The following is a 26,881-nucleotide window of genomic DNA, read 5'->3' on the forward strand; positions in this document are numbered from 1 at the left end:
TTTTTCCTTTCCCTTTGCAAAACTCAATTATGTTCTGCAAAGTCAAAAACAAAAAACTTTTCGTCTACAAAAACAGCTATGAATAAATATTTGAACATAAGCATAAAAAACTTTTAAAAAACTTGCTATATTCGGCATTAAATAATCTGAAAAGGGTTGATATACCATAAAACTATTAAACCAAATTTCATTAATAAATATTTAGATATAAAAAACCCCGAAGCATAAAACTTTTCCCAAAATTATTGGATTCGACATTAAATAACCTGGAAATGGTTGATATGCTGTAAAACAAATCAAACCCAACAGCCTTCACAAAACTAGTTCAAACATTCAGTTGTAAATGACACTCTTCAGAAGGTTGAAAGTTCAATCCTCAGTGCTAGCAATATTCAGAATACCCTTACAAATTACTTAGAACTTCTACATGCTACCCACGTGGATTAAAGGTTTGTAATCAAAATTCCATGTAGATTCCCGAATTCAGCAAAGATTCCCGAGTTCGACAAGATGGATCTGAAAAAGGTCAGTTTACATCAACTAAAATATTATGAGAATAACGCTAAAGATGAGAACTGTAGTGTGAATAATCCAAATACAAATTTTCCTTTCTCATAAAATCATTCCAAATATGTAAATATATTTCCACTCTTATATAAAAGTTACTTTGTGTGTGTGTATGTGTGTGTGTGTGAATTCCTTCCTTATAGGTTCTGAAACAGCTGAGCCTATCTTTTGCAAATTTCACACAAATGTAATTTATATATCTGACAGTGTTCTTAAATATGCTTTGTGCAGAAATTCATCCAATACGTATCAAATTGAAAAAATCCAATCTTAAGAATAGTTTCTCTCTTTTAGGTAAAAAAGAATTTTTACAGGGGAATACTTTGCATTATACTGGTCAAGGGAAATAATAAAATCTCAGCAAATGATTTCTTCTTAAAAGAAAAAAAGATTTATTATCTGGAGATGTAGCTGAGTGGTAGAGCATTTGATTACAGATTAAATGTACCCCCTGTTCAAGCCCAGGTGTACCTCACCATCCTATTTTAATGTTTTTCTCATTAATGAGTTCAATTTCTGATAAAAGAAGAGGTACCATTTAAAATTGCCGCAAATCATTTCTTCATTTGCATATTTTAAAACTAAACATTAATCAGAAGTGACTTTTCCAAGGCATTCATCATTAATCCTAGATATCATTTGACGTGATATTGTAAACAAACACAGGCGGAATTTGATGAGCAACATTACCTTTTTTATTTAAAAATTTTTTTTTGTTTTTTGCTAATTACTACTCCGGGCAAATTATTCCTCGTAATATATAATAATCAATAGAGGAGTGATTCTATAATAATATAAACACAATCTGCATAAATTAAAATGTCATGTTTAAGTATATTGTATGACCGGCAACGCTGGGTGTCCAGCTAGTATTAGAATATGTATCAAATGTTTGGTATTGCTATATATTTTTCATTTTGTATTTGCAGATGACAGACATAGTGAGAGCTGGATGGATTCAACGTCACAGCAGTATGTATATACCAATGCATTTCACATTTCTTCTCTTTCATTTCCTGAGTTCTGCAAAATTAATGTCAATGAATTTACAAAACAGAAAATGTGAGAATCTCTAAAGAGTACCTCTTCTAATCCTTTGATACTGTTTTATGTTTAAGATTTACAGTTTCATTTGTCTGCTTAACAATTATATGTAAGAAATGTTTGTCCAGTTTTCAAGTTTTAATGTACTCAGATACTATAGATGCCTCCCTCCTCACCCCCCCCCTTGAGTATTAGGAAGCGATTCATAAATATAGGAAATAGTTTTAGAAATAGGATGGTTAATTAGATGTGGCAGTTAATTTGACAAAAGACAGGTGTTAGTCAGTTTGGGACAGTTTTGAGTTTGCAACAGTTGATGACAGTTTGTGGCACAGGACAGCTGTGACAGACCTGAAATGAGTCGACTTCAGTCGACTAACATTGTTGGCCTCGACAGACAACTAATGGACATTAGTGTGTAGAGGGTCATTTTCCACAATGGTATTACACACAACCAGAGTAGAACTGATATCTACAGAACGTATTGGAATCTGTATTTTCTCGCTTTATATTTTGTCTGCTGAGGCATCATTGTCAGTCGGTTGATCAGCTCATTTCTTCTGCTAAAGCTCTACTGAGCTCTGTCTGCTTCTTTGGCTCTGGGGGGAGGTGGTGTCCATACTATCACAATTATACCATATTTTATTTGAATAAGACATCTTTTAAATCCGGCATGTTCAACTTTTTCAAGAAGTTACCCATATGAATCATGGCTCATAATCAAGCATTATTTCTTCTATAAAAATTTGAAGTCTTAACTTTATTATCTGTTATCTATGATGTGACATATTCCTGTACAATTACCGAAACAAAGAGAAAATCTGGTCAGATGAATGCAGAACAGGAAACTTTGTTGGTTTGGACAAAAATATGGGAGGAGGTTCTAAGGAAAATTTGAATAACGAATAAAGACCTGATCAAAGATATATAAGATATATACAGCATAATCACGTTGACACACTGCTTCCTGCCAGATAATCAAAGTTAAGCAATGTTGAGCCTAGTCAGTACTAAAATGGGTAACCATTTGGGAATTCCAGATGCTGTATGTGCTCTCCGCTTATCTCTGCATTGTTTCCAGTGTCCTAGACTTCTTCTTGCTACTGGATTCAGGAGAGGTATTAGGGTTAGGAATTGCACAACCCTTTTCTCACAATTACGTGTGCAGCTATCCTTACAGGGGTATCCATTGTCTATCTAATTACAATAACCTAGGCTGCTTAAATACCAACTTTTTGGCGTCTAATCTTTATTTTGTTTTAGTATAACTGATCAGACAACTGAATATAGAAATATGTCATAAAATCTCATGTAATATCCAAACAAGATTCTCAGAAAAAGACTATGGAGGAATTCTATGATTCAGACTGATTCATATTTATCTAGCAGATTCTTAGCTAAGTATTTTTTTTATTTCATTTATTTATTTTTACAAGGTAGTCACCACTTATCAAGGCCCGGAAGCCACTCGGGGATAAGGATTATTGCGTGTACAGCATATTAGTTATTCTAATGCTAACCAACTCCAAACCGATAGAATAAAACCCAAGTTGGCCCGAAAATGTAACTGCGCCCATACAAACACTCACCATTCTCATAAGCCAACAAACTTTCTTTTTTTTTTTTTTTTTTTTTTTTATCTGCTAGATTCATAAGCCATGAATCCAGCAGATACCATTTTCTCAGTCATAATGTAAAGGTGACGTACATTTTATTTTTCAAATATCTAATAATCTTATGCTGCATTCATATTTGAGCATTCAAAAAATTTACAATGTTTAAAAAAAAAAAAAATCTTAATTCAAATTTTTAAAAATCTTAGGAGGATAGCAAATATTCACACAAACACAATCACACCCTCAGACCAACTCAAGCCCTATATAGCCGATCCGGAATCTGCCAGAGAACAATAGCCTATCATTGCCATTTGTATTGTATCTAGTGTTAATGCATGTCACATAAGCATTGCACTTTGTCTCCATCCAAAACGTCTCCACCTTTTTTTTTTCTGTGTTACTTATTCTCTTATTAAAACATTAACTTTTCCTCTGTATTCATGTCAGTTATTTTCATTAGTTTTCAATATTCTATCTTATGTAATGAATTGTTTTATCCTGACAAACCTCTCGACTATTGCAATTGAGCCAAGTACCGAACAATAAATTTGTGTTGGAACTTGAAAGGAGTCTACATAATATCACTTGTCGCCTGTTTTACAAGTTCTTTAATGAAATGTGCTCTGATGAACTTATAGCACCTGTGCCCCTTATATTCCTGACTTACCTGACAAGCAGCAAAATCCCACTCCTTTATTTTAAGCTCTCTAGATGCTGGAAAGCCTTCTACTCTAATAGTTTCTTCACTCGGACTGCTAGACTTGGAAATTCCTTCCTTGTTTCTTGCTTCCCTGACTGTACTAACCTGCAGAAGTTTAAATGTAACGTGAACAGATATTTTGCTGCTCAACTCCCGACAGTCCCCTGTTAAACATGATTCCAAATAGTAGTCACTTATGTTCAAATGGTAATACACCTTATTTGGGGATGAAAAAGAGTTTGTTTTTTTTAAAAAAAAAAAGAAGCTTATCACACTTCTTCCTTGTAGCTTATTGATATCAATGTGATTAATTTAGAATCAAATTAACACATCCTGCTCTCATGATATATTACAGAATAATAAAAATTAAAAATAAGCACTTGAAAAACCAATGCATTGTTCAAATATGACCAATATATGAATATTTTCATAATCCATGAATCAAGTTTATAAATTTTTTTTCTTTAATTGCAGGTAGCATTCAGACAATTTTAAATAGAAACATAGCAATAATATAAAAATAAGTTGTTCAGTTGCAGCTAGTCCACCTATATTTTAGAGAGATGACAGTCAATACTAGCCATCAAGGTTGATGTTGGCCTCACTTTATACTCCAATCTAGTATGTTACTGGGATTTGTGGAGCTTTTAGACATCACTTCAAAGTGTTAGATAGAATTTGCTATGGTTAATATTACGTAGCAGGGATTGGGACTTCAGAAGCACCATCAGTCCAGAAGATGGAACTCGACCATCTGAGAACAGGAATGAGGTTATCAAAAACTGCTATGGCCAGTTGAGGCTACAAAACTAACCCAACCATCTGTGAATGTGGAGGAGAGGACTATACAATGCAACATTTGCTTTGTCTGCCATCTGCTACTACTCTTTTTTGAAACCCTCTCTTCTGGCTCAAAAGTACCGTGGCTTCAGTGGAGATCATTTAACCACCTAAGAACAAGAATGGGAGTAATCAGAATCTGCTATGGGCATTTGGGGCTACAAAACTGACCCAACCATCTGTGAATATTGTCAAGAAGACCATATGATGCAGAATTGCTTTGTCTGCTCCCTACTATTCCACCAGTGTGGCTTAAACATTTTGCAAAGGACCGTGTAAAAAAAAAAAAAAGAAAAAAAAGTGAAACTTTGTTTAAAACCACATGATTTGAAGACCTAAAAAGAATAATGATATAAAAGTACATCATAAAAACGTATAAGAATTAGTAAGATTTTTAATTGATTTAATTATACAAAATAAGGAACAAGATGAAATCCACCAGACACAGGGATGCAACATTGTGGCGATGGGGCAGGGGTTGGAGTTTGATTGATAGTGCAGAACCTATTAGGTTGGAAACTTTTTTTGTATAGGGGCGGGGGACCCCTATCTAAGCGTGAGAGAGTATTTGTAGATGTACCAGCTGAGATGTGGCAACAATACCCTATGTATCTGCGAATGTGGCTTTGTAGAGACGAAGGATACTCTCAGGTGTGAGTAATTTTCTAGTGCGGTAGAGAGAGAGAGAGCACACCTTTTTTGCAGCAACCTTGTTAATATTTTCAATGTATTTGTTCCAATTCATGTTGTCCGTGAATGTTAAGCTGAGGAGAAATTTGAAATAAAATAAATATGCAGATTGATTGGACGCATCTTAAGAATGGATCTGTTCTTCTTTTTTATTATCAATGAGTAATAATGAGAGAATAATTGTAATTTGATTTCATATCAATTCAAATGAGAAAACCACATTTTGTTAATTGCTGTCATTTAACTTCACTCCATCTACATTGATGTTGACGAGAGAAACGCATCAAGTAATTGATTAATTGATGAGAATTAGATGGTCACTTTTAAGTTTTTCATTCCTGAACTTAGATTCCAGAAATATTCTTACAAGCATTCTTGTTTGTTTTTCCGTTTTTAACAAATCATTGCTTTCTTGTTGTGACAGAAATCATGCTAGATGCAGAAAACAATTTTGTTTTTTTGAGTCTCATATTGTATAAAAATGTTGTTAAATGCTGAATTTAATTATCGACATGATAGGCTGAAACCTAGGTTCTAGAACTCTAGAATATCTGGTGTAATATTCCACCAGGGCTTTAGTTCATGACTATTTCTCATGCTGTTGATCCAATACAAGATCAGAAATAACCATTTTAATGTTTTAAATCATAAAACGATGCATTTAGAATTTATCACTGATTTTTTTTTCTTGATATATACTATGTGAATCCCACAATATCCACTAGCGCCCCAATCTTTTCTAATTCTTTAACTTTAATTTTACTCTGTTACAGAAACATAACCGATACATGGAGTCAAATTTAGTCAATCATATATTTAACTTTATGTACCTGGCATGCAACTATCTTTTGCTTTACAAACGTTACTGCTATGTTTTGGACTCTTTTCTTTTTTGATAATTTGACTGAAATGTTATATTCACAATAGCTTGATCGATATCACCTGCAATCTTCTTAAGATGCATCCATTTGAATTTGTGAATCTTCTTTTCAAACTCTGGAACTTGTACATAATTTCAAACTGAACCCTTTTATTTCACAGGTAGATTGTTCTCATTCTATCATTGCTGGGCAGAAGCATTCATTTTTTAGTAGTGATTGAACCATAAAATATTCTGTCATGTAAAGGTGGATCTTGGCTTTACTTTCGCTAACCTCATAACTTTAATTTTCCTTATTTTGTCCTTTAATCCTCACATTCCATGAATGATCTTTCTGACAAATGCGGAAAATAGCAACAAAAAACTATTTGTTAAGTAATGTCTTTACCTCTTACTACAGCTGATAACTAAGAACAAAAATGAACTCCTTGCACTTGTGCCCCCTTGACGTACATATCCCCAACAAACCCGTTTAGCAACAAAATCACGCCCCTTCACTGTAGAGGTCCCTAAATGCCAGAAAGCTTTCTTATTCTAATAATTTCTTCTCTTGAACAGCTAGACTTTGGAGTTCCTTTCCTGCCATCTAATTCCCTCACGGTACTGATATGCAGAAGTTTAAATGTAACATAAACCAACATCTTGTTAATCTTTCCTAGGTATTCTCCCAAATAGTAGCCCCTTATATCTAAGTGGTGATATACCTTGTTAGGAGCGAACGTGAGTTAGTTCAGTTTCAAATTTTGTAGTTTGATTAGAAGGTTTCCATTTTTTTTTTTTTTTTTTTTTTTACCTCAAACAAGGCACATTGCCACTTTGATGTAGGGGGTACTATGTGGGGAGTTGGGCAGCAAGATGTCGGTTCACATTACACTTGAACTTCTGCATGTCAGTACAGTTGGGGAAGCAGGCACTCTGAAGGGATTTCCGAAGTCCAGCGGTTCTGGGGAAGAAACTACTGGAGTAAGAGAGCCTTTTACTCCAGTAGTTTCTTCCCCAGAACTGCTGGACTCAACTGTGAAGGGGTGGGATTTTGCTGCTTGTCGGGTTTGTCGGGGGTATTTACGTCGAGGGGAGCATTCACCATTAAAGTACTTGTAGAACAGGCAGAGGGATGCTACATTTCGTCGATGGGACAGAGGCTGAAGCCTAGATGACAGTTCAGGACCTATTAGATTGGCGACTCTCTTTTGAACCTTGTCTAGGAGTGAGAGACTAGTAGCAGATGCACCAGCCCAAATATGACAACAATACTCATGAGCGACTGGTGGCCTTATAGAGGTACAGGATACGTTCGGGCGTTAGTAGCTTTCTAGCACGGAAAAGAGAGTCTACCTTTTTCGCAGCGGTCCTGGCAATGCTCTCAATGTAATTTTTCCAACTCCTGTTTCTTGTGAACGTTAGGCCGAGGAGTTTAAAAGATGTACTTTCAGATAAAGAGTTTTTGACCATTGCTATTGGTGGTAGAGAAGGTTTCTTGTAGCTATTGAAGGAAACAAGTTTAGTCTTGGCAGCATTGAATGTGACCATCCATTTTTGTCCTCATTCCACTACAGATTGGAGGTCGTCCTCTAGTGTTTCTGCCATTTCTCTAGATATGTGTTCATTTGTTTTCCTGTCATGTCTGTTATAGAGCATGGTGTCATCAGCATATATACCCATCTCATAGATAATTTTCTCAGGGAGGTCATTTATGAATATCAGGAATAGTAGAGGTCCAAGAATAGACCTCTGGGGCACGCCCACGTTTATATCATATTGTTTAGATGTACGACCATCGAGGACAACCTGGATTTTTCTCTTATCTAAGAACGATAAGATGCACCTGAAGCCGGTTGGAGATTACAGCAACTAAGACATTCTGAATGTAATAATCCTGACGAGAATAGTAATAGTAATAAAAAATGCAAGAGAGCTATATGCCCAGTCTGTTAAATCCAAGGTAGCTGATCAGCGGCTTGGTTCCCACCAGTTTTGGCAAATAACAAATAGGATCTTGAACAGAAGTGTGCGTTCTATCCCAACCATTATCAATGGACCAGAGGTTATCTCGTCAGCATCAGACAAGGCCAAACTATTTGCAAAGAACTTTGCAGCTAATTCTACCCTATGCGACGAAGGCCATCAACTCCCCATATTTCCTCCTATAACACAGAACAAGCTAGGTAACATACAAATATCCGTGCATGAGGTCGCCAAGCTAATAAAAAACCTAGATTCCAGTAAAGCAACTGGCCCTGATGGCATCCCAATTATAGTGTTAAAAAAGCTTCAACCAGAACTTGCTCCCATACTTACGAAACTATTTAAGCGCTGCCTTAAGGAGAAGTGCTTTCCGACCCCCTGGAAGACCTCCTCAGTTTGCCCTGTATTTAAGAATTCAGGTGATAAGTCATCTCCCTCTCAATACAGACCAATAAGTCTTCTCTGTGTTATGAGTAAGTTACTGGAATCAATATTAAATAGAGAAATAGTCAACCACCTCAGCAGGAATAACCTTCTTAGTGACACACAATATGGTTTCCGCTCTGCAAGATCTACCGCAGATGTGCTGACGGTTATATCCCACAGGATTAGTGAATCTCTTGACAAAGGCTTCCTTTCTAGGGCAATTGCTCTTGACATATCAAAGGCCTTTGACAAAGTATGGCATAAGGGTCTACTTCACAAGATTTCCAGCTACGGTATAACTGGAAATGTTTTCTCAATCATTAAATCATTTCTCTCTGATAGGCTCATAAGAGTAGTGGTAGATGGACAAAAATCGGAGGCCTGCAATATAAATGCTGGAGTCCCTCAGGGGTCAATCCTGGGCCCAACTCTCTTCCTGATCTACATCAATGACCTCCCTAAACACATACTTAAATCATTCGTTGACATCTATGCTGATGACACGACCATCTACGGCAACACATCAAAGGCTGTAAATGACGAAGTTCTCTCGGATTCTCTCTCCTCTGATCTCGAGCGCGTGGTTCAGTGGGGGAAGATGTGGCTAGTTACCTTTAATGCATCCAAAACCAAACTCCTATCCTTACATCATCAACGCTCTGATCCCCAGCTGGCATCAATTGTGATGGATGGCTCTCGTCTGGGTGAGGCCCCGTGTTTTGACAAGCTTCTGGGTTTGACCTTTACTCCTGATCTGAAATGGAACACGTACATCAAGTCTGTTGCCAAGGTCGCAGGAAAGATGGTGGGATCCTTCTACCGCTCCAGAAGATATCTCACTACTGATGCAATTCTCTATCTATATAAAAGCCAAGTACGGCCAAGGATGGAATACTGTTGCCATATCTGGGCAGGAGCTGCCAAAAACAGCCTATCATGCCTTGACAGAGTACAAAATAGACTTCGTGGTTTAGTGGGGGATGCCCTTTTCTCTACCCTGCAACCCCTCTCCCACAGAAGAGACGTTGCGAGCCTATCCTTGTTTTATCGTTATTTTCATGGCAGGTGCTCGTCTGAACTCCAATCCCTGGTCCCCCCTCGCCAATCTTTCACGAAAAACACCCGTCTAGCTGAATCCACTGTGAAAAATTTCCCCCACTCTATATCTGTGCCTAAATCAAAACGCGGATTTCATGAGCAAAGCTTCTTTCTTAGAACTGCACGCCTGTGGAACTCTGTTCCGTCTGCCTGCTTCCCTCCGGACTACAACTTGGATGTCTTCAAGTCTAATGTTAACAAATTCCTAATGAACCGCCCCCCTAATTAAACACTTCATAAAATCTCCTCACTAACGTGATGTACTTACAATAACCCTTATCCCTGAGTGGCTTCCGGGCCTTGATAAGTGGTGATCACTGTGTAAAAAAAAAAAAAAAAAAAAAAAAAAAAAAATAGTAAACGAAACAATTCCAATAATGCATATTACGATGCAGCAGATACATGAAGCCGTCTTCAGATTTTAAGTATTGATTGTTTATTTTATTTTTAACGAGACATAACCTGCTAGCTGTAATGTTTTGAAAATTAAGTGTAAGGTTACTTGAGTATGATTCATTAGGATTTACTTCCATTTTCACCTGCCCCTATGATACAAGGATATATAGTTTGATTGATATAGTCGTCTCTATTTATTTGCCTTTCATCAAAAACAGAGTTAGACACAAGGCCCGTTTTTAAAGTGGGAATATCTAGCTTCTCAAAATGAGGTACTTTGGATGGGAACAAAAATAAAATTGCCTTAGATTAGAAAATTATTTTTCTTTACTGATTGAAGACAGAAAAAGATTAAATGTAGTATTAGAACAGATATTACACTTTAGTCTTAGCTAACTTGGTTTATATAGTTATTTGATGAGGGATACTAGATATTTGAAATGATATAATCCATTGCTGAATAAACTCTACTGGGGAACTGTAAGGATCTAGATGAGAGTATTTGTACATCTGGTGGTGATCCAGCCAGTTATAAGGAACGTGGATCTTTTATCACATACACACATATATAGCCTCGAGCCCCTGGAGAGGCATAGGCCATCCACAATTTTGTAGATGCTTTTTTCAGGGTGAGGGTGCTGGCCCCACGCCCAACCTTCCCAGCGCCTAGCCTTCCCAAATGGTCACCCATTTGCGCCTAGCCTTTCCAAATGGTGACCCATCTGGGACTGACCAGGCTTAACATTGCTTAACATCAGTGATCTGGCGAGAACCGGTGTGTCAACGTGATTGTGCCATATGTGGGTCTTTTATGGTTACAATTAAATTCTTTTCTTGCTGCTTCATGAGTGAACAGTGTTCAAGCATAAGAATCCAGACCAGCATCAACCCTGAGAAGAGGTGAATAACAGTTCCCTTTTTTTTTTTTTTATACAAAGGAATCACCACTTATCAAGGTTCGGAGGCCACTTGAGGATAAGGGTTATTGAGTGTACAGGAATCAATGGGATAATATCGTAGTAATCATTAGTCATGGAAATTTGATAACTTGGATTACTTAAGAGGACGGTTCATCAAGAATTTGTTTATGTTGGACTTGAAGATTGAAGACAACCAAGTTGTAGTCAGCTGAGAAACAGGTAAACAGAAGAGTTCCACAGACGTGCAGTTCTAAGAAGGAAGCTTTGTTCATGGAATCTGTTTTGATTTCAGCACAGATAAAGAATGAGGAAAATTATTGACAATGGTTTTGTGAAAGATTGGTGAAAGGGGACCAGAGATTGGAGCTCAGATGAGCACTTGCCATGGAAATAACGATAAAACAAAAACAGGCTCGCAATGTCTCTTCTGTGAGAAAGAGGTTGCAGGGAAGAGAAAAGGGCATCTCTCACTAAGCTACAAAGTCTATTTTAAACTCTGTCAAGGCAGGATAAGCTGCTTCTAGCAGCTCTTGCCCAGATGTGGCAGCAGTAATCCATCCTTGGACGTACTTGGCTTTTATATAGATAGAGAATTGCATCAGCAGTGAGATATCTACTCGAGCGGTAGAAGGATCCCACCATTTATTGCCTTTGTTTTATTTACTTATTTTTTTAATAATGAGTCACCACTTAGTAAGGCCAAAGATTACTTGAGGATACAAGTTAACAAGGTGGATAAATTATTAGATTAATGAAGAATATTATGAGAAGGTTGAAAAATTATGAATAAGTTGAACAAAGTTTGATTACTTATGAGAAGGGTTTATGAAAAGTATTTGTTGGTATTCAGTTTGAAGACGACCCTGTTACAGTCTGTAGAGAAGCAGTACTACAGTAATGTGTTCCACAAATGGGAAGTTCATGGAAAGAAACTTTATTCATGGAAATTTTGCCTAATGTTAGATACACAGAGGAAGAAGAAAAAGTCATTTTCGATTGTGCTAGAGTTCTTGCTATAAACGTCTTTTTTATGGAAATTGCTCCAACAATGCATGAAATCACTTGATGTAAGAAGCTAAAAAAAAAAATAGCACTTCAAGATCAAAAACTAGTCAACAGTAAATGTTATGTGGATAAATTCCAACCTCCAAAACAGCAATTCTTCCTTTTTTATCAGAAACACCGCTCATGACTTGAGGACAAAATAAGGGAAGTGAAAGTTACAAGGCTACAGAAAGTAAACCAAAAGTTCACTTTCTTATTATCTTTGTCTTACAAGGAGGAATCAGAGATTGGAGCTCAGTCGAGCACCTATGTAAGAATGTTAGCATGACTGTTGTGCATGAATTTAGTTTGAGATTTCTTTCAATTTGGTCAAATTCGAGATTTTCATAATCGGAAAACATTTGAAAACTAAAGAATAATGCACACACAACCATTTCTTAATTGATCATATTTCTGTTATTTAACATAATGGTATTTTTTTTTTTTTTTTTTTTTTTTTTTAACCATGTCTCTTATTTCAGAGAGCCATCACAAGTCCACAGACTTTGATACCGTTGCCCACACATTCTCCTGTATACCACTGTGTGGGTCGAATAGAGAGGGTAACACTATTTAACAAATGCATGATTGTCCAGCACTGCCACTTCAAACAGTCACCAATCAATTCAATAAAGTTAATTCACTTGCACTTTGGTATTTGGACTTTAAATAAATGAATAAATATAGACTTTCTTGAATCCTGATGTATGAAGTTCAGACAACTAAGTTGACTGAAATCCACACAGATGAATTCTTTATAGTGGTGAGGGATTGGTGTAGGACTATCCACATTTTTTTAAAATCACTGCTAACCTCAGTTGGTGTAAATGATTGCGATAGGACAGAGCAGACAGTAGACCTCAGGTTTTATATCAGAGTTTTCCTTCTCCTAAGTCTTAATGAAGACTGAGGATACATATTTCTCAGTGGTTTTAATGCACACCCAGATAATGTCAGAAATTTCTACATTCCAGTGCAATCCGTACAATGCTTAGTATTCCCAAATGGTTACCCATTTGGTACTGGCCAGGCCCATAGTTGCTTAGCTTGGGTAATCTAACAAGAACCAATTTGTCAACATGATTATGCTATGTGTGTGTATATATATATATAAGAATAATTAGTATTCAATTATAATTATGAAGCCCCTTTAAGAATACTTAAGGATAGGCATTGTCTGCAGTGTTATAACTAAGGCAATCAACAAGCGTCCATCCAATGTTTACGACTTCTGCTCGTGTGAACACTCTAAATTACCAAATGTACTCACCCGAATACGGCATTTGATAGTTTGTAATTCCCTTCATTCCTGTGGCAATTGTTTGGTGGCCCTGAGGTAGAGGCTCAGCAAATGGAGCATAAAGTGGCTTTGTGGCTGGGTTTGAATCTCATAACCGGCAGAAATTGTTACCCTACACTGATGATTGTGTAAGCATGAAACACTAGTGTCTGTAGGTAAAAATAAATAATTAATTATATATATATAAAAGGAATATCTTAAGCTGTTTAAAGGTGTTTACAAATTACTACATATACAGCATTTCAAAATTTATGTTACACCACAGAATTAAATGAGTGTAAGACGTTTTGATGTTGATATAGTTAGGATAGATGGAAAAAAAACAACTTTTGCATTCATTCATTTAGATATTGTTCAATTTTGGAAGACTATAGAGTTGCACTTACCTGGAGTGACCTATCCAGAGCACATAGCCTGGGTAAATTATCAAGGCCAAGTTGTTTCCGAATGCAGCAGATCTACGTCCTCCCCTATCACTGAAATGTCAATCACTGATAAACTACACATGATTCAATTAGATCAAATTGAAGAACGGTTCATTAAATAATATATATATATATATATATAGGAAAAAAATCAAAATTTTGATATGTGTGATTTTTTTTTTTTTTTTTTTTTTAAGGTTTCTTATAATGCAAAACTTTTTTGCATTTCTTCTATTTCACATGACAAACTGACTTATCTCCCCTGATTCAGTTATTCTGATTCTGATATTTCAAATTAGAAAATGGCAAGTCGTGAATAGCTACGTTTTCTTTTTCATTTTTTTTTTTTTTTTGTCAGAAATAGTTCTAGCAAATCTTCTACACTGTCGTTTTTTGTAATTTTTATCAATTTCGATACATGTAAATGTGCACTAATGTTTTTACTTAAAATGTATTTTTTTTTTTAATATTTTAAAAATCTACTTATAATGCACAAACATCAATTAATTAAACAACAGAGCTATTCTTAAGCTGTGCCCATTCAATCTGCAAGTTTAGCAATGAAAATGCTATTTCAAACTTAAGCATAACAGACTAAAAATGAAATCTTTTGTTATAATTTTGGATTATTCTGACTACTGTTCTTGTCTTGGATGTTATTCCCATAACATTTTGGCTGATATAACTTCCTACCTTTTCCAGGTGCATTTTAGCCACACAGATCTGTGACACAACAGATAAAGTGCTAAGTAATAATCAATTCTAAAAGACAGTCTCCTGGGGATTGAAAGTTCAATCCTCAATCAATACAAGTGATACTAAGAATATAATAAAAGTCGCTTAAGACTTCTACTTGGTCATGGCTGACGGAATGAGAACAATCTATTCCATGGATTAAATTCATTAATTTCATATAAATCGGTTTATTTTATTGTTCGCATTAGTTTCCTTTGATATCTTTTTTTTGTTAGCATTCTTTCTAGAAAGACATTGTGTACTTATGGGAGAGGTCACATGGAGGTTGCTAGTGTAAGTGTTTCTATTAAACGAACTGAATTTGAACTTGGCATACCCAGGTTATCAGTCTGCATTATTAATCTCTTAGTTACTGTCATCTCTGATTGATTAAAGGATTCAGTTTGAATGTCCAACATGAATTCATCATGAGTTTAATAAAACTTGTCAGAAAATGATCGGAGGTTCCATCGCTCAAAGTGAGAATAATACTTAAAATAAGTATATTAGTCCGAATAATCCCAATAGTACAGATTATCGATCCTTATCTCAAACATTCTGAAACGGGAATTTGTTTTTATTAATATTTTCATACTCCTGCCCAATAGAAATAGCAGTGCTTTATTTTTAGTTGAAAACTAGATGCACTGTCCGTTGCACAGAGATTTTAATTGCAGCTTTTTTATTTTCTTTTATTGCAATTTTTATGCGCTTTTACTTTTTTTAAATTTTAGGAAAAAATCACTCTTCATATTTTCGTTTTTTTTTTTTGTTTTTTTAAATTTTTTTTCCAAAAGTATTTCGTATTAATCATTGGGAAAGTGAAATATTTCATTACAATTTGATCATATAAAAACAAAAATGGCGTTTATACAGATTTTATTAAGTTTTTCTTCAAAACCTGTTTATTTGGGTGTAAGGAATTTTTTTTTTTTTTTCTGATGTTGCAGCCTGATCTTAAAACAACAAAACATATTGGCATAATTTTTATTCAATTGCTTGGTTGCTTGTTTGCAGTGTATGTGTATTGGGGGTGAGCTGTCCAAGCAGGAAAGGATGTTCTAAGAAGCTCCTTCCCAGATGTGGCAACAGTACTCCATCTTAGGATGTATTTGGCTCTTATATAGGTTGAGGATTGCATCTGGAGTGAGATACCTTCTGGAGCGATAGAATGATTCAACTATTTTTGCAGAAACCTTGGCAACGGATTTGATGTAAGTTTTCAATTTCGGATCAGAAGTGCATGTTTGTCCCAGAAGCTTGTCAATGTCGACTGCTTCCTCAAGACGAGTCATTCATTTCAATTGGAGCCAGGTAGAGGATCAAAGTGTCGGTGGATGGTGAAATGATAGAAGTTTTGTTTTGTATGCATTAAAATTAACCAAGCCCCTCCCCCACTGCACCACATGCTCAAAATCAGAAGAGAGAGACTTGAAAAGTTCTTGGTCATTGTTGGCCTTTAAAGTGTTGCCATAGATGATAGTGTCATCTGCATAAATGTCGACGCATCAGTTCAACAAGTTTTTACAACTGAATGTTTTGTGCAGTCAAGGGGAACAAGTTCTTGATGATTTATCTTGGTAAAAAGACTAGTCGCGTAGTTAGCCCATCAAGGATTGAACTTGTTATACAAGATAATCAGAACTTGTGAGTTATACTCTTATGGAAACCATTACATGGTAAAAGACCAGTTAAGACCCCCATCATACCTACATTGACCAACTTTTACAAAACTCTGGATACTATTTTCAAAATGTATCTGTTCTATCATCTATTAGACGAGAAATATCCTTCTTGATAGTGGCAATTTTTAATATTTGTACCATCCAGAGTGTCCCTTTTTAGGGACATGAATATCTCCTACATAAAAACTGACTTTGAATAAATATGAACTCTAGGGGATCTGTCAACAGTAATGTCTGACAAAGGTGGTTGGAGGGAACAAGTTAGGGGAATCAGAAAATAATTCTTAACCCAATTGATTGACAACTAACTTATTGATCTCTGTTGTATTGCCTTCAATAAACTTTGTATAGTCTGACATAAGGCCACTTGAATCGGATCACATTAATTAATGAATTCTTTTAGATAAGAATTTTTTTCTGATTCTCCTAACTCGTTCCCTCCAACCACCTTTGTCAGACATTACTGTTGACAGATCCTCTAGTCCATATTTATTCAAAGTCAGTTTTTCACATTAATTAATGAGGAGTATTGTTTGGCCATTGTATTTTTTTCTTTTAATAGGACCTACATTATTGAAATAATCAAGGGAAGCAAGATTCTTTTCCAAACCTTTCATTTGGCATAAAGGTCACATGTTCATCATATTGAAAAGGAGAAGTAGGTTAGCATAAAAAGAGGCTGAGAATGGAGGATGCATCTGATATGATAACATTTCCAAAATGTAACTGTTTGGCAATTAGTACTATTCCAGCAAGAGTTATGTCCTCTTGATTAATTAGGTATTTAGAAGAAAAACTTAGAGTAGGTGGCGCTATCAATATATACATAACTGACTGTAAGAAATGACAATCCAAACTTCAGACATAATTCCTTTTCATTCAAATGCTAAAATGACACTCAATAAATTTCCAGCACTAATATTTTCTCTCTACTCTCTAAAAAATACTGACTGCTTATATTCCATTCTGTTTTTTGTTTTTTTTTAAGTGAGTTGGTTTCCACATATTCAAATCAGTCCCAACTATGAAAATCTACAGCTGTGAATAGAAGTCTTTTCCCGTTTGGTAGATGGGCATGCATAACATACAAAGCATCTCACTTGCTTTTCAGCTGTTTTTGATTTCAAGTTTCTATTATCACAGTATGTGTGACAGTTGTGATGATAATCTATATGAGACAGTCGTTTTTGACCAATACTCGATAAAATTTAATATAACACAGTTATATAATATAGAGATTTTTTTTTTTTTTTAGTTGCAGCACAAAGTTTCTAACTTGAAGCATGAGAGTAGCCTGGATATTTAAAACTAAGTTGATTTGAGGGGACGTTAAAGATTTCTAAAGGTGTTTTCTTATACATTTGATTTCAAAGGAATGGAAGAACTTATTGATAATTTAGCACTTCTACACTATGGGGACGAAATTTCAGAAATCGTAATACTGAGTTTCACATAAAAACAATGGTATCTACGTATTCCACGTATTTTTAAGATGATTATATCCAAAAATTACAAACTTCGATGAAGTAGAAAATTATTTATTAAAGAAAATAAAAATAGAATTTTATAAAAACGATTGTAAGACAGAGGAGAGTTCAAAAGGGAGATAATTTTCCGTTTTGATTTAAACAACATGGCGGCAATATTTCACCTGCTAATACGATTAAAGTTGTTTTGTTTAAAAATTCAGTAATATTTGAGTAATTTCGACTGCATAATTTGGAAGCTACCATTGTGAATTATTAGAATTGACAAAAAAATCAGTTAAAACCATTGTATTTTATCTGAAAACTCCATTTATCAACTACAAAATCTCATCCCAATTCTGTAGAAGCGCCGATAATTCTGCCCTTTTTACTCCCTCATTTTCTTTTTCATCTAAATAAAAATTAGTCACCCGTGTAGGTTGTGGGCCGCTTTGACATTGCTTAATTTTTATGGTCTAATAAATATTAGTCATTTCATTTTGGATTCATTTAATCATTGTTGAAAGGAATTGCTTTTGTGATTTGAAAGCTTTTCATTTCCATCTAAATACTTTTTATTTTACATGATAACTACGACATGTTCCCTTCAACCACTGTACACTCATTAACTCTTATCCTCGAGTGGCCTTGGGGCCTTGATAAGTGGTGACTCATTTGTAAAAAAAAAAAAAAAAAAAAATGTTAGGATTATCAGTTTTCTAAGTCAGCTTAAAATGTATGGATGAGAAACAGGGCTACATTTTCACCTGCTATGACCCCAAGCTGTATGGAATTTGAGTCTTTTCTTTTAAAATAAATTGAGTAAAACGATTAAAAAGCAAAGAAGATTAAACCTGGATGGTATAAGGAGCTGTATGTGGAACAGAGAGAATACTTTGTTGGTTTTTGTCCCATTGAAAGTATGAATGAGACTACTTGGGTTAGTAAATATGGAACAGCTGAGGTAACACGATCATTTGGCAAGGGGAGATGAAGAAAAAGCATGGGAGGAAGTGATAAGGATGAATTTGGAAGAAAGAAGTTATGGAGATATTTACCGATCGTATCGGCCACTTTTAAATGAAAAGAGTGACGGTAAACATTTTATTAACATGCGTAAAAATGAAATAACTTGTTCATCAACATGAAAACATGTTTCTTCAAGGCCCAATAGTTAAGAGACCCTAATTATTTTTTCTTCTCTTTTTCTGTCCACTTCCACCACAGTCTGCAGCAAATAAATAAGGGAGACAGCATTGATAGAAGCAGGTGGGGAGGATTATTTAAATCGGCATCAGCTACAACCTCTGCAAAGATTAGTTTGGAAGGTCAAATGTCTAAAAGCTGTCAAACACATGCCAACATGTGAAGCAGATGTTAAACGGAATATGATGAACTAATTCTAAAAACTAATTATTTTCCCTTAACAATTAACACATTTTTAGTAGATATAACCTGATTGATTGGCACAACTAAATTTCATTCTTATTCTCTTTTTATTTAAAACATTCAGTTTTAATTTCATTTCTTTGTTTTTTCTATAGCAAAATTATCAATTATTTTACCAGTGTGTAATGCAACTTGTCATTTTCTATGTACACAAGATGAAGTGCTGCAACTCTATCTTGCAACCTGTTTGTTCAGAGTTTATTTTATATTCTTTTTAACTTTACATCATCAACGTTCTGATCCCCATCTGGCATCAATTGAAATGAATGGCTCTCGTCTTGGGGAGGCCTCATGTTTTGACAAGCTTCTGGGCTTGACCATTACTCCTGATCTAAAATGGAACATGTACATCAAATCTGTTGCCAAGACTGCTGGAAAAATGGTGGGATCCTTCTATCGATCCAGTAGATATCTCACTGCTGATACAATTCTCTATCTATATAAGAGCCAGGTACGTTCAAGGATGGAGTACTGTTGCCACATCTGGGCAGGAGCTGCTAGAAAGGACTTGTCCTGCCTTGATAGTTAAAAATAAACTTCATAGCCTCGTAGTAGATGTCCTTTTCTCTTCCCTGCAACCTCTATCTCACAGAAGAGATGTTGCAAGTTTGTCTCTGCTTTATCGTTATTTTCATGGCAAGTGCTCGACTGAGCTTCAATCTATGGTCCCCTCTCACCAAACTTTCACAAGAAACACTCGTCTAGCTGAAAACACTATCAATAATTCCCTCCACTCTTTATCTGTGCCTAAATCTAAATGTAGATTCCATGAACAAAACTTCTCTCTTAGAACTGCATGCCTGTGAAATTGTCTGCCGTTTTCCTGCTTTCCAGCTGACTACAATGTGGTTGTCTTCAAGTTCAACGTAAACAAGTTCTTGATGAGCCGTTCCACTTAAGTTAACAAATTTACCGAATTTCCATTACTAACGATTACTATATTGTCCAATTGACTACTGTACACTCTTAACCCTTATCCTCTGGCCTTGATAAGTGGTTATGCCTATGTAAAAAAAAAAAAAAAAAAAAAAATTGTCAAGATGATTATTTTGTGATAAATTAGTCTTCAAGAATATTAATAACAAAACATGGCATTATCATAACATGATTTTATTGCAAAAAAAAAAAATTCTGTGTGGTATTAATTTTTTTTTTTTTTTTGTTAAATATTATATGAGGAATCTTTTCGAGTTAAAATCTATTGAGAAATACACATTTTGTGCTGAGGAATACACATATCAAATATGTAAACATTAGGTACGTGCAAAATGAATGCCGATGCTCAAAATGAATAAATATTTTGATCCCTCCCTTTACTTAAAAATTCACTAAAAATCCGGAAATTAACCAATTTTAATGAAATTTTCAGTATTTGTCGAATAATGATCACGGAATATATTGAACCCATTATTTTTATTTAAATCTTAGTGAAAATGTATTATTTTGTTTAAACAAAAAATACCTTTACTAAAGTTATGGTTTTCAATAGTAAAAAAAAAATATGGCCCACTTACGCATTCATAACTTATGAATCAGATTAGGAAACTTTGGGTTTACTATAAGTTGAAATGCTAATAATTAAAATCTCTGTTCATTCAGTATCCTTACAAGACATTTTATAAATGGGCATGGATGGCATACGTTGTTGAATGTCGTTGTGTCCACAACTAAAACAGTCCAGTTATCTCATGTTTTGAGATGGTGACTCCCATGGGGTATTTAAGTGCAGTGGCTTCTGAAGTGCTTGAGATTCTCAGAACACAGTTCTTTTTTATTGAAATAGTTTGGAATTATTTTGGAGCTGAGTAAATTGTATAATTTTTTTATTTTAATTTATTTTTTTTAATTATTGCTAGTTGTTTTTTTTTTCCATGACGTTTCGGCCAATTATTCCTCTGGCCTTCATCAGGTGAACCGCGATGGGATAGGAATGTCGAATCCTCCAACTACATTTACAGCAATTGCTGCCTTCAATAGCTGTTATCATCTCACTATGGTTTGGTCAACTAATCCTCTGACCGGCTTTGGGTGGGATCGAAACCGCTACCTCTGGTTGCAATGCTCACCTGGAATCGTAGATATTCCGCATCTCTATCCACTGCACCATGGACCCCAAAGAGCAATCAAGGTGGGATATTTTGGTCTTATAAATCCAATTGTTCTTCCAATTGTCGGGTCTGATTGTTATATTATTGAAATAGTTTGGAATTATTTTAGAGATGTAGTTGGAGAATTCAACATTCCTATCCCGTCGTGGTTAACCTGACGAAGGCCAGAGAAATAATTGACTGAAATGTGAAAAAAGCAACAACTAGTAGATGAGGATAATAAGTACAAAAAATTAAATAAAATAAAATAAAAATTACAGTTCTTTCTATTGATGCATCCTTATAAATAGAAGTGAGCTAATTACTGGACCACGTATTTGGAGTTTAATAACTCTTCCAATATTAATGACTGTTGTTTTTTTTTTTGTTTTGTTTTTTTTACACAGGAATCACCACTTATCAAGGCCAGGATGCCACTCGAGGATAAAGGTTAATGGGTCCACATTATGTGATTATAGCATAGCAAACATAAGTAATGGGAATTTTGTAAATTGGATTACTTAGGGGGACGGTTCATCAAGAACTTGTTTATGTTGGACTTGAATACAATCAGATTGTAGTCACCTGAAAAGCAAGCAATCGGAAGAGAGTTCCATAGGCGTGCAGTTCTAAGAAAGAAGCATTGTTCATGGAATCTACATTTAGGTCTAGGCACAGACAAAGAGTGTGTGAAATTGAATGGTTTTGGCCAGACGAGTGTTTTTTGTGAAAGTTTGGCGAGGGGGGGACATAGATTGAAGCTCAGCTGAGCACTTGCCATGAAAATAAAGATAAAGCAAATGGCTCACAATGTCTCTTCTGTGGGAAAGAGGTTGCAGAGAAGAGAAAAGGGCATCCCTCACTAAACTACAAAGTTTATTTTGAACTCTGTCAAGGCAGGATAAGCTGCTGCGATGCCATCGTTGGCCAAACCTGACTTTTATATAGATAGAGAATTGCATCAGGACTGAGATATCTACTGGAGTGGTAGAAGGATCCCATCATTTTTCCAGCGACCTTGACAATGAATTTGGTATACATGTTCCATTTCGGGTCAGGAGTAAAGGTCAAGCCCAGAAGCTTGTCAAAACATGAGGCCTCCCCAAGACAAGAGCCATTCATTTCAATTAATGCCAGATGGGGATCAGAACGTTGATGATGTAGAGATAGAAGCTTGGTTTTAGATGCATTAGAAGTAACCAGCCACCTCTTTTCCCCTTGTACCACATGCTCAAGATCAGAGGAGAGAGAATCAGAGAGAGAACTTGGTCATTTACAGTCTTTGATGTAGATTGTAGTGTCGTCAGCATAAATGTCTATGAATGATGTAAGGATGTGATTTGGAAGATCATTAATGTAGATCAGGAGGAGAGTTGGGCCCAGGATTGACCCCTGAGGGACTCCAGCATTAATACTGAAAGCTTTTGATTTCTCCCCATCAACCACTAGAGAAATGATTTAATAATTGAGAAGACATTTCCAGCTATACCATAGCTGGAGATCTTGTGAAGTAGACCTTAATGCCATACCTTATCAAAGGCTTTTGATATGTCAAGAGCAATTGCCCTAGAGAGGAAGCCTCCATCGAGAGGTTCGCTATGAGATATAACTGTAAGCATGTCTGCTGTAGATCTAGCAGAATGGAAACCATATTGCACGTCACTGCGAAGGTTATTTTTGCTTAGATGGTTGACTACTTCTCTATTTAACAGATTCCAGCAACTTATGATGCACAGGAGACTTATTGGTCTGTACTGAGAGGGAGATGAGCAATCACCTGAATTCTTAAACACAGGGCATACTGATAAGATTTTCGAGTGTTGGGAAGCATTTCTCCTTAAGACAATGCTTAAATAACTTTGTAAGTATAGGCGCTAGTTTTGGTTGAAGCTTTTTGAGCACTATAATTGGAATGCCGTCAAGGCCAATTGCTTTACTGGAATCAAGGTTTTTGATTAGCTTGGCAACGTCACGTACAGATATTTGTATGTTGCATAGCGTGTTTTACTATGCATTGCCTGGGGTAAAAGTGTAACATAACTTGTTTCTCTCTCTCTCTCGTTTTTCCATATCCCCCTTTTCACCTACTCTTTCTTCTTCACTCAGCCTATTCCTCTCTCTGGGTATACACACATCCATGACTCAAGTTAGCATAAAAGAAATAACACTGAAATAGTTAGTTACTTCCCTTTCCATGACAACATTAAAACTGTGTATACTTCCTGATAACATTAAAGAATATAAATGGCCATTTGACCCCCAAATAATGAATCTTTTATTTATTTACTAGCAGGTCCTTGCCCTGTCATAAAATATGCTTAAATATGATATTTTGATTAATGCAGATTTTGTATTTATTATTATATTATATTGGACCCAATATATAGTAATGATTTCAAAAGTTAAAAAAAAAAAAAAAATGACTTGTGTGCCACCACCGAGAACCAAAATGCTTAGCTTACGATTTACTTTTTCCTTTGACATTAAATGCCTGAGCTATAAAGATGTTTGCTGCGGGGCTAAAAATTAAAACATGAACCAATAGCTATTATGTTACGCATGCATATTCATAATGCTGTTGTTCAACCTTCGCCTGGCAAATTCCATTTTTTTAATTTTCACACTTTTGCACTGATTTTCCCAAATATAAAGTTTCACATGGGTTTGAAACCTCTATACATTAAGTTTCATGTCTGTAGACCTAAAACTGATAAGAGTTTGGTAGGCCAAAATTTTAAAACAAATATATATACGCATACATAAATACATACGGAAAGAGTTTTTTGTTTACTATTATCTTTTTATGCAAATATTACGCAAGTATAAATCATGTAGAATATCTGCATGAATATAATTACATGTAATAGTTAACTCTAATGATCATCCCATGAAAAACCGAAAAAACTAATAGGGAATTAATTAAAATGAATGTTTAAAAGAATATGCAAATTAGCTAGATCTTTTTGCTGATAAATGCAATTCCATGACCCATATATAACAAAGTGTATTTTCTTTAAATAGAAAAAGGTGTTTAATATGAATATCAATGCACAAAAAAAATTTATAGGAGTATAGATTTTTTAGATATATATTTGGGATTACCATGATTTAAAAAGTGGGGGGGGGGACTGAGAGTGTGTAGCTCTAAATTATAGATTACTAGCATTTCAGCCCGGGGTCTCCCGGGTGTTTGGATGTATATGTAGAGCAAAAAAAAAAAAGTGATAGTAGGAAGGCATCCTCAAACCCGTAACGCGAAGGAGGAAAACAACGGGAAAAAGAACCTGACGTCTTTGCGGTTACGACCACCGCCAAACTTGAAGTGACTTATTTTTAAATTAAGGCTAGACAATCGAAAGGAGAGGATATCTTTAAAAAATATCGGCGAAAAAAGCGACCCCCATCCCTCCGTAGAAAAGTGCCTGATTGAAAGTGAAGATATTAATGTTTTTAGCCAATTTTTCGATATTTGTCGTATGAAAGATCAAACTTTAAAATGATACTGATCTTGGTAAAATCCATTGCCTCTGTCGAAAGTTTTAGGCAGACATGCAAACATACATGCATACATTTTGGTAACTAAACATTTTCGACCCAAACCGATGAAAAAGCTTGCCCTATCTCTGAATAATCTTTATGTAAAATTTCAAATGTTTAGACCAGAAATTGTCTGAGTAATTTGGTAGAGACCGCAGAGGTCAATTTTTGTTTTTTAACTTGACCTCTATTATGCCCCCTTAAAATTTGTTTTGGTCTCAAATCAAGTTATTAAGTTAGATCCATGTCCAAGGAACCTATATCTAAAATTTCAAGTGTTTAGACCCAAAATTGCCGGAGGAGTTTGGTAGAGTTCTTAAAAGTTAAATCGTTTAACTTTGACCCCTTAACAGCCAAAGTTTTGGCCGAAAACCGATCACAGATTTTCCCAAATCTCTGTACCCTGTATATTAAATTTAGAGTCTGTAGACTTAAAATTGACAAAGTTATTGCGTAGGGAAATGTACACACACACAGATACACAGCCATGTTCACTTTTATAGATATATAGATTTAGCATATATTTAGTTCATATTATATTTCATTATATTTATGTTCCATACTGATGATACACAATGTCATTGGTTGATGTCATCAAAATGTCTTCTTCAAATAACTTAAATGTACAATTATCAATTAATCAGATTATTCAATCTATTTTCAGCCCACAAAGAAAATAACATTTAATTGATTTGCATTCAAATCTAAATTAATTTTCTCCGCAGTTTATACTTGCCATTTTCGTTGTACAGAATGAACAAAAACTAAACAAAAAAAAACAAAACTGTCATCTATATATTAATACAATAGCGTGTGTGTTATTTTGTGTGCCACATCTTTTTTCTTCCGAGTGACTGTCGTTTAATTGTTATGACCTTCCATTTCTTGTAATAAATAATTTTACTGATAATTCTTCATAAGTTTTGGTTTCAGTTTCGGTTATAGCTGATGGTACTCAAGTCATCTATTTTTTTTTTTTTTTTTTTTTTTAAATAATTATACCAAGAATTTTTCATAAGTTTTGGTTTCAATTATAGCTGAAGGAACTCCAGTTATATATATATATTTTTTTTTTTTTTCCCTCATAAGTTTTGATTTCAGTTTCTATTCAAGCTGCTGCACCCAAGTCACATGAATATATATATATATATATATATATATATATTTTTTAAATCACAACTTTATAATATATAAGGATCAATAGAAAATTGACTCTAGAGTAATATATATGAAATCTGCATAAATTAAAATAGCATATTTAAGCATATTTTATGACTGGGCTATGCCGGACATCCCTGTTAGCTTAGATAAATACTTTTGAAATTTTAACAAGAGCTACAATAATATCAGGGTGTCTCCATTTACGCTGAAAATCCAGAGAATGCCAACATCAATATATTACATATGAAAGAGTCTGCTGGTGAATTTCCACATGTCCTACTAGCAATATATTAATAGAAATATTTTAATTTTATTAAAGTAAAGATATATATTTTGAAATGATATTCTCCAAATAGATTATATTCCTGATACATTGTTGTAGCTAATTTCTAAAGCATTCCATTACCTGTCAAGTCGTTTCTGGCAATATTTCTATTTTTTTTTTTTTTTAAACTTAATGACTCCTCATTTATTAAGGCTAAAAGCCACTCAAAGATATAAGTTAATGAGATTGTCAGTTGAATGATGAAAAATAATGAATTGAATAAATAATAAGTTGGTTTATGACAAGTGTTTATTGACATTAGATTTAAATATAACCACATTGTAGCCCTCAGAGAAGCCATCTCGTAGTAATGTGTTTTACAGATGGGAAATTCTTGGCAAGGCACATATTCATGAAAATTACATTTCATATTAAATACACAGAAAGAAGTTCTTTGCCATAATGGTAGATAAAATAAGTTTTGTTTGGCATGTAGTAACATTTAGTTCAATGTTGGATATTTGTAGATGTCAACTTTTGGGTAACCTCACAGAAAATAATTGTCAGGAGAGATCAGGTCCATGC

At 34.9% G+C, this 26,881-nt stretch overlaps 1 protein-coding gene across 1 annotated transcript in view; it reads left to right on the top strand.

Moving 5' to 3' along the window:
- The window catches only part of LOC145277638 (uncharacterized), a 92,568-nt gene that overhangs the window by 41,967 nt on the left and 23,720 nt on the right, over positions 1 to 26,881 (top strand). Inside the window, exons 2-3 of the mRNA XM_080129217.1 lie at positions 1,497 to 1,539; positions 12,669 to 12,749. Coding sequence (XP_079985343.1) covers positions 1,497 to 1,539; positions 12,669 to 12,749 — 124 coding nt within the window. The remainder of the gene's footprint in view (positions 1 to 1,496; positions 1,540 to 12,668; positions 12,750 to 26,881) is intronic.

This window comes from Euprymna scolopes, chromosome 6, assembly GCF_053919585.1.
Source record: "Euprymna scolopes isolate OS-2025 chromosome 6, ASM5391958v1, whole genome shotgun sequence".
NCBI classification, from domain to species: Eukaryota; Metazoa; Mollusca; class Cephalopoda; order Sepiida; family Sepiolidae; genus Euprymna; species Euprymna scolopes.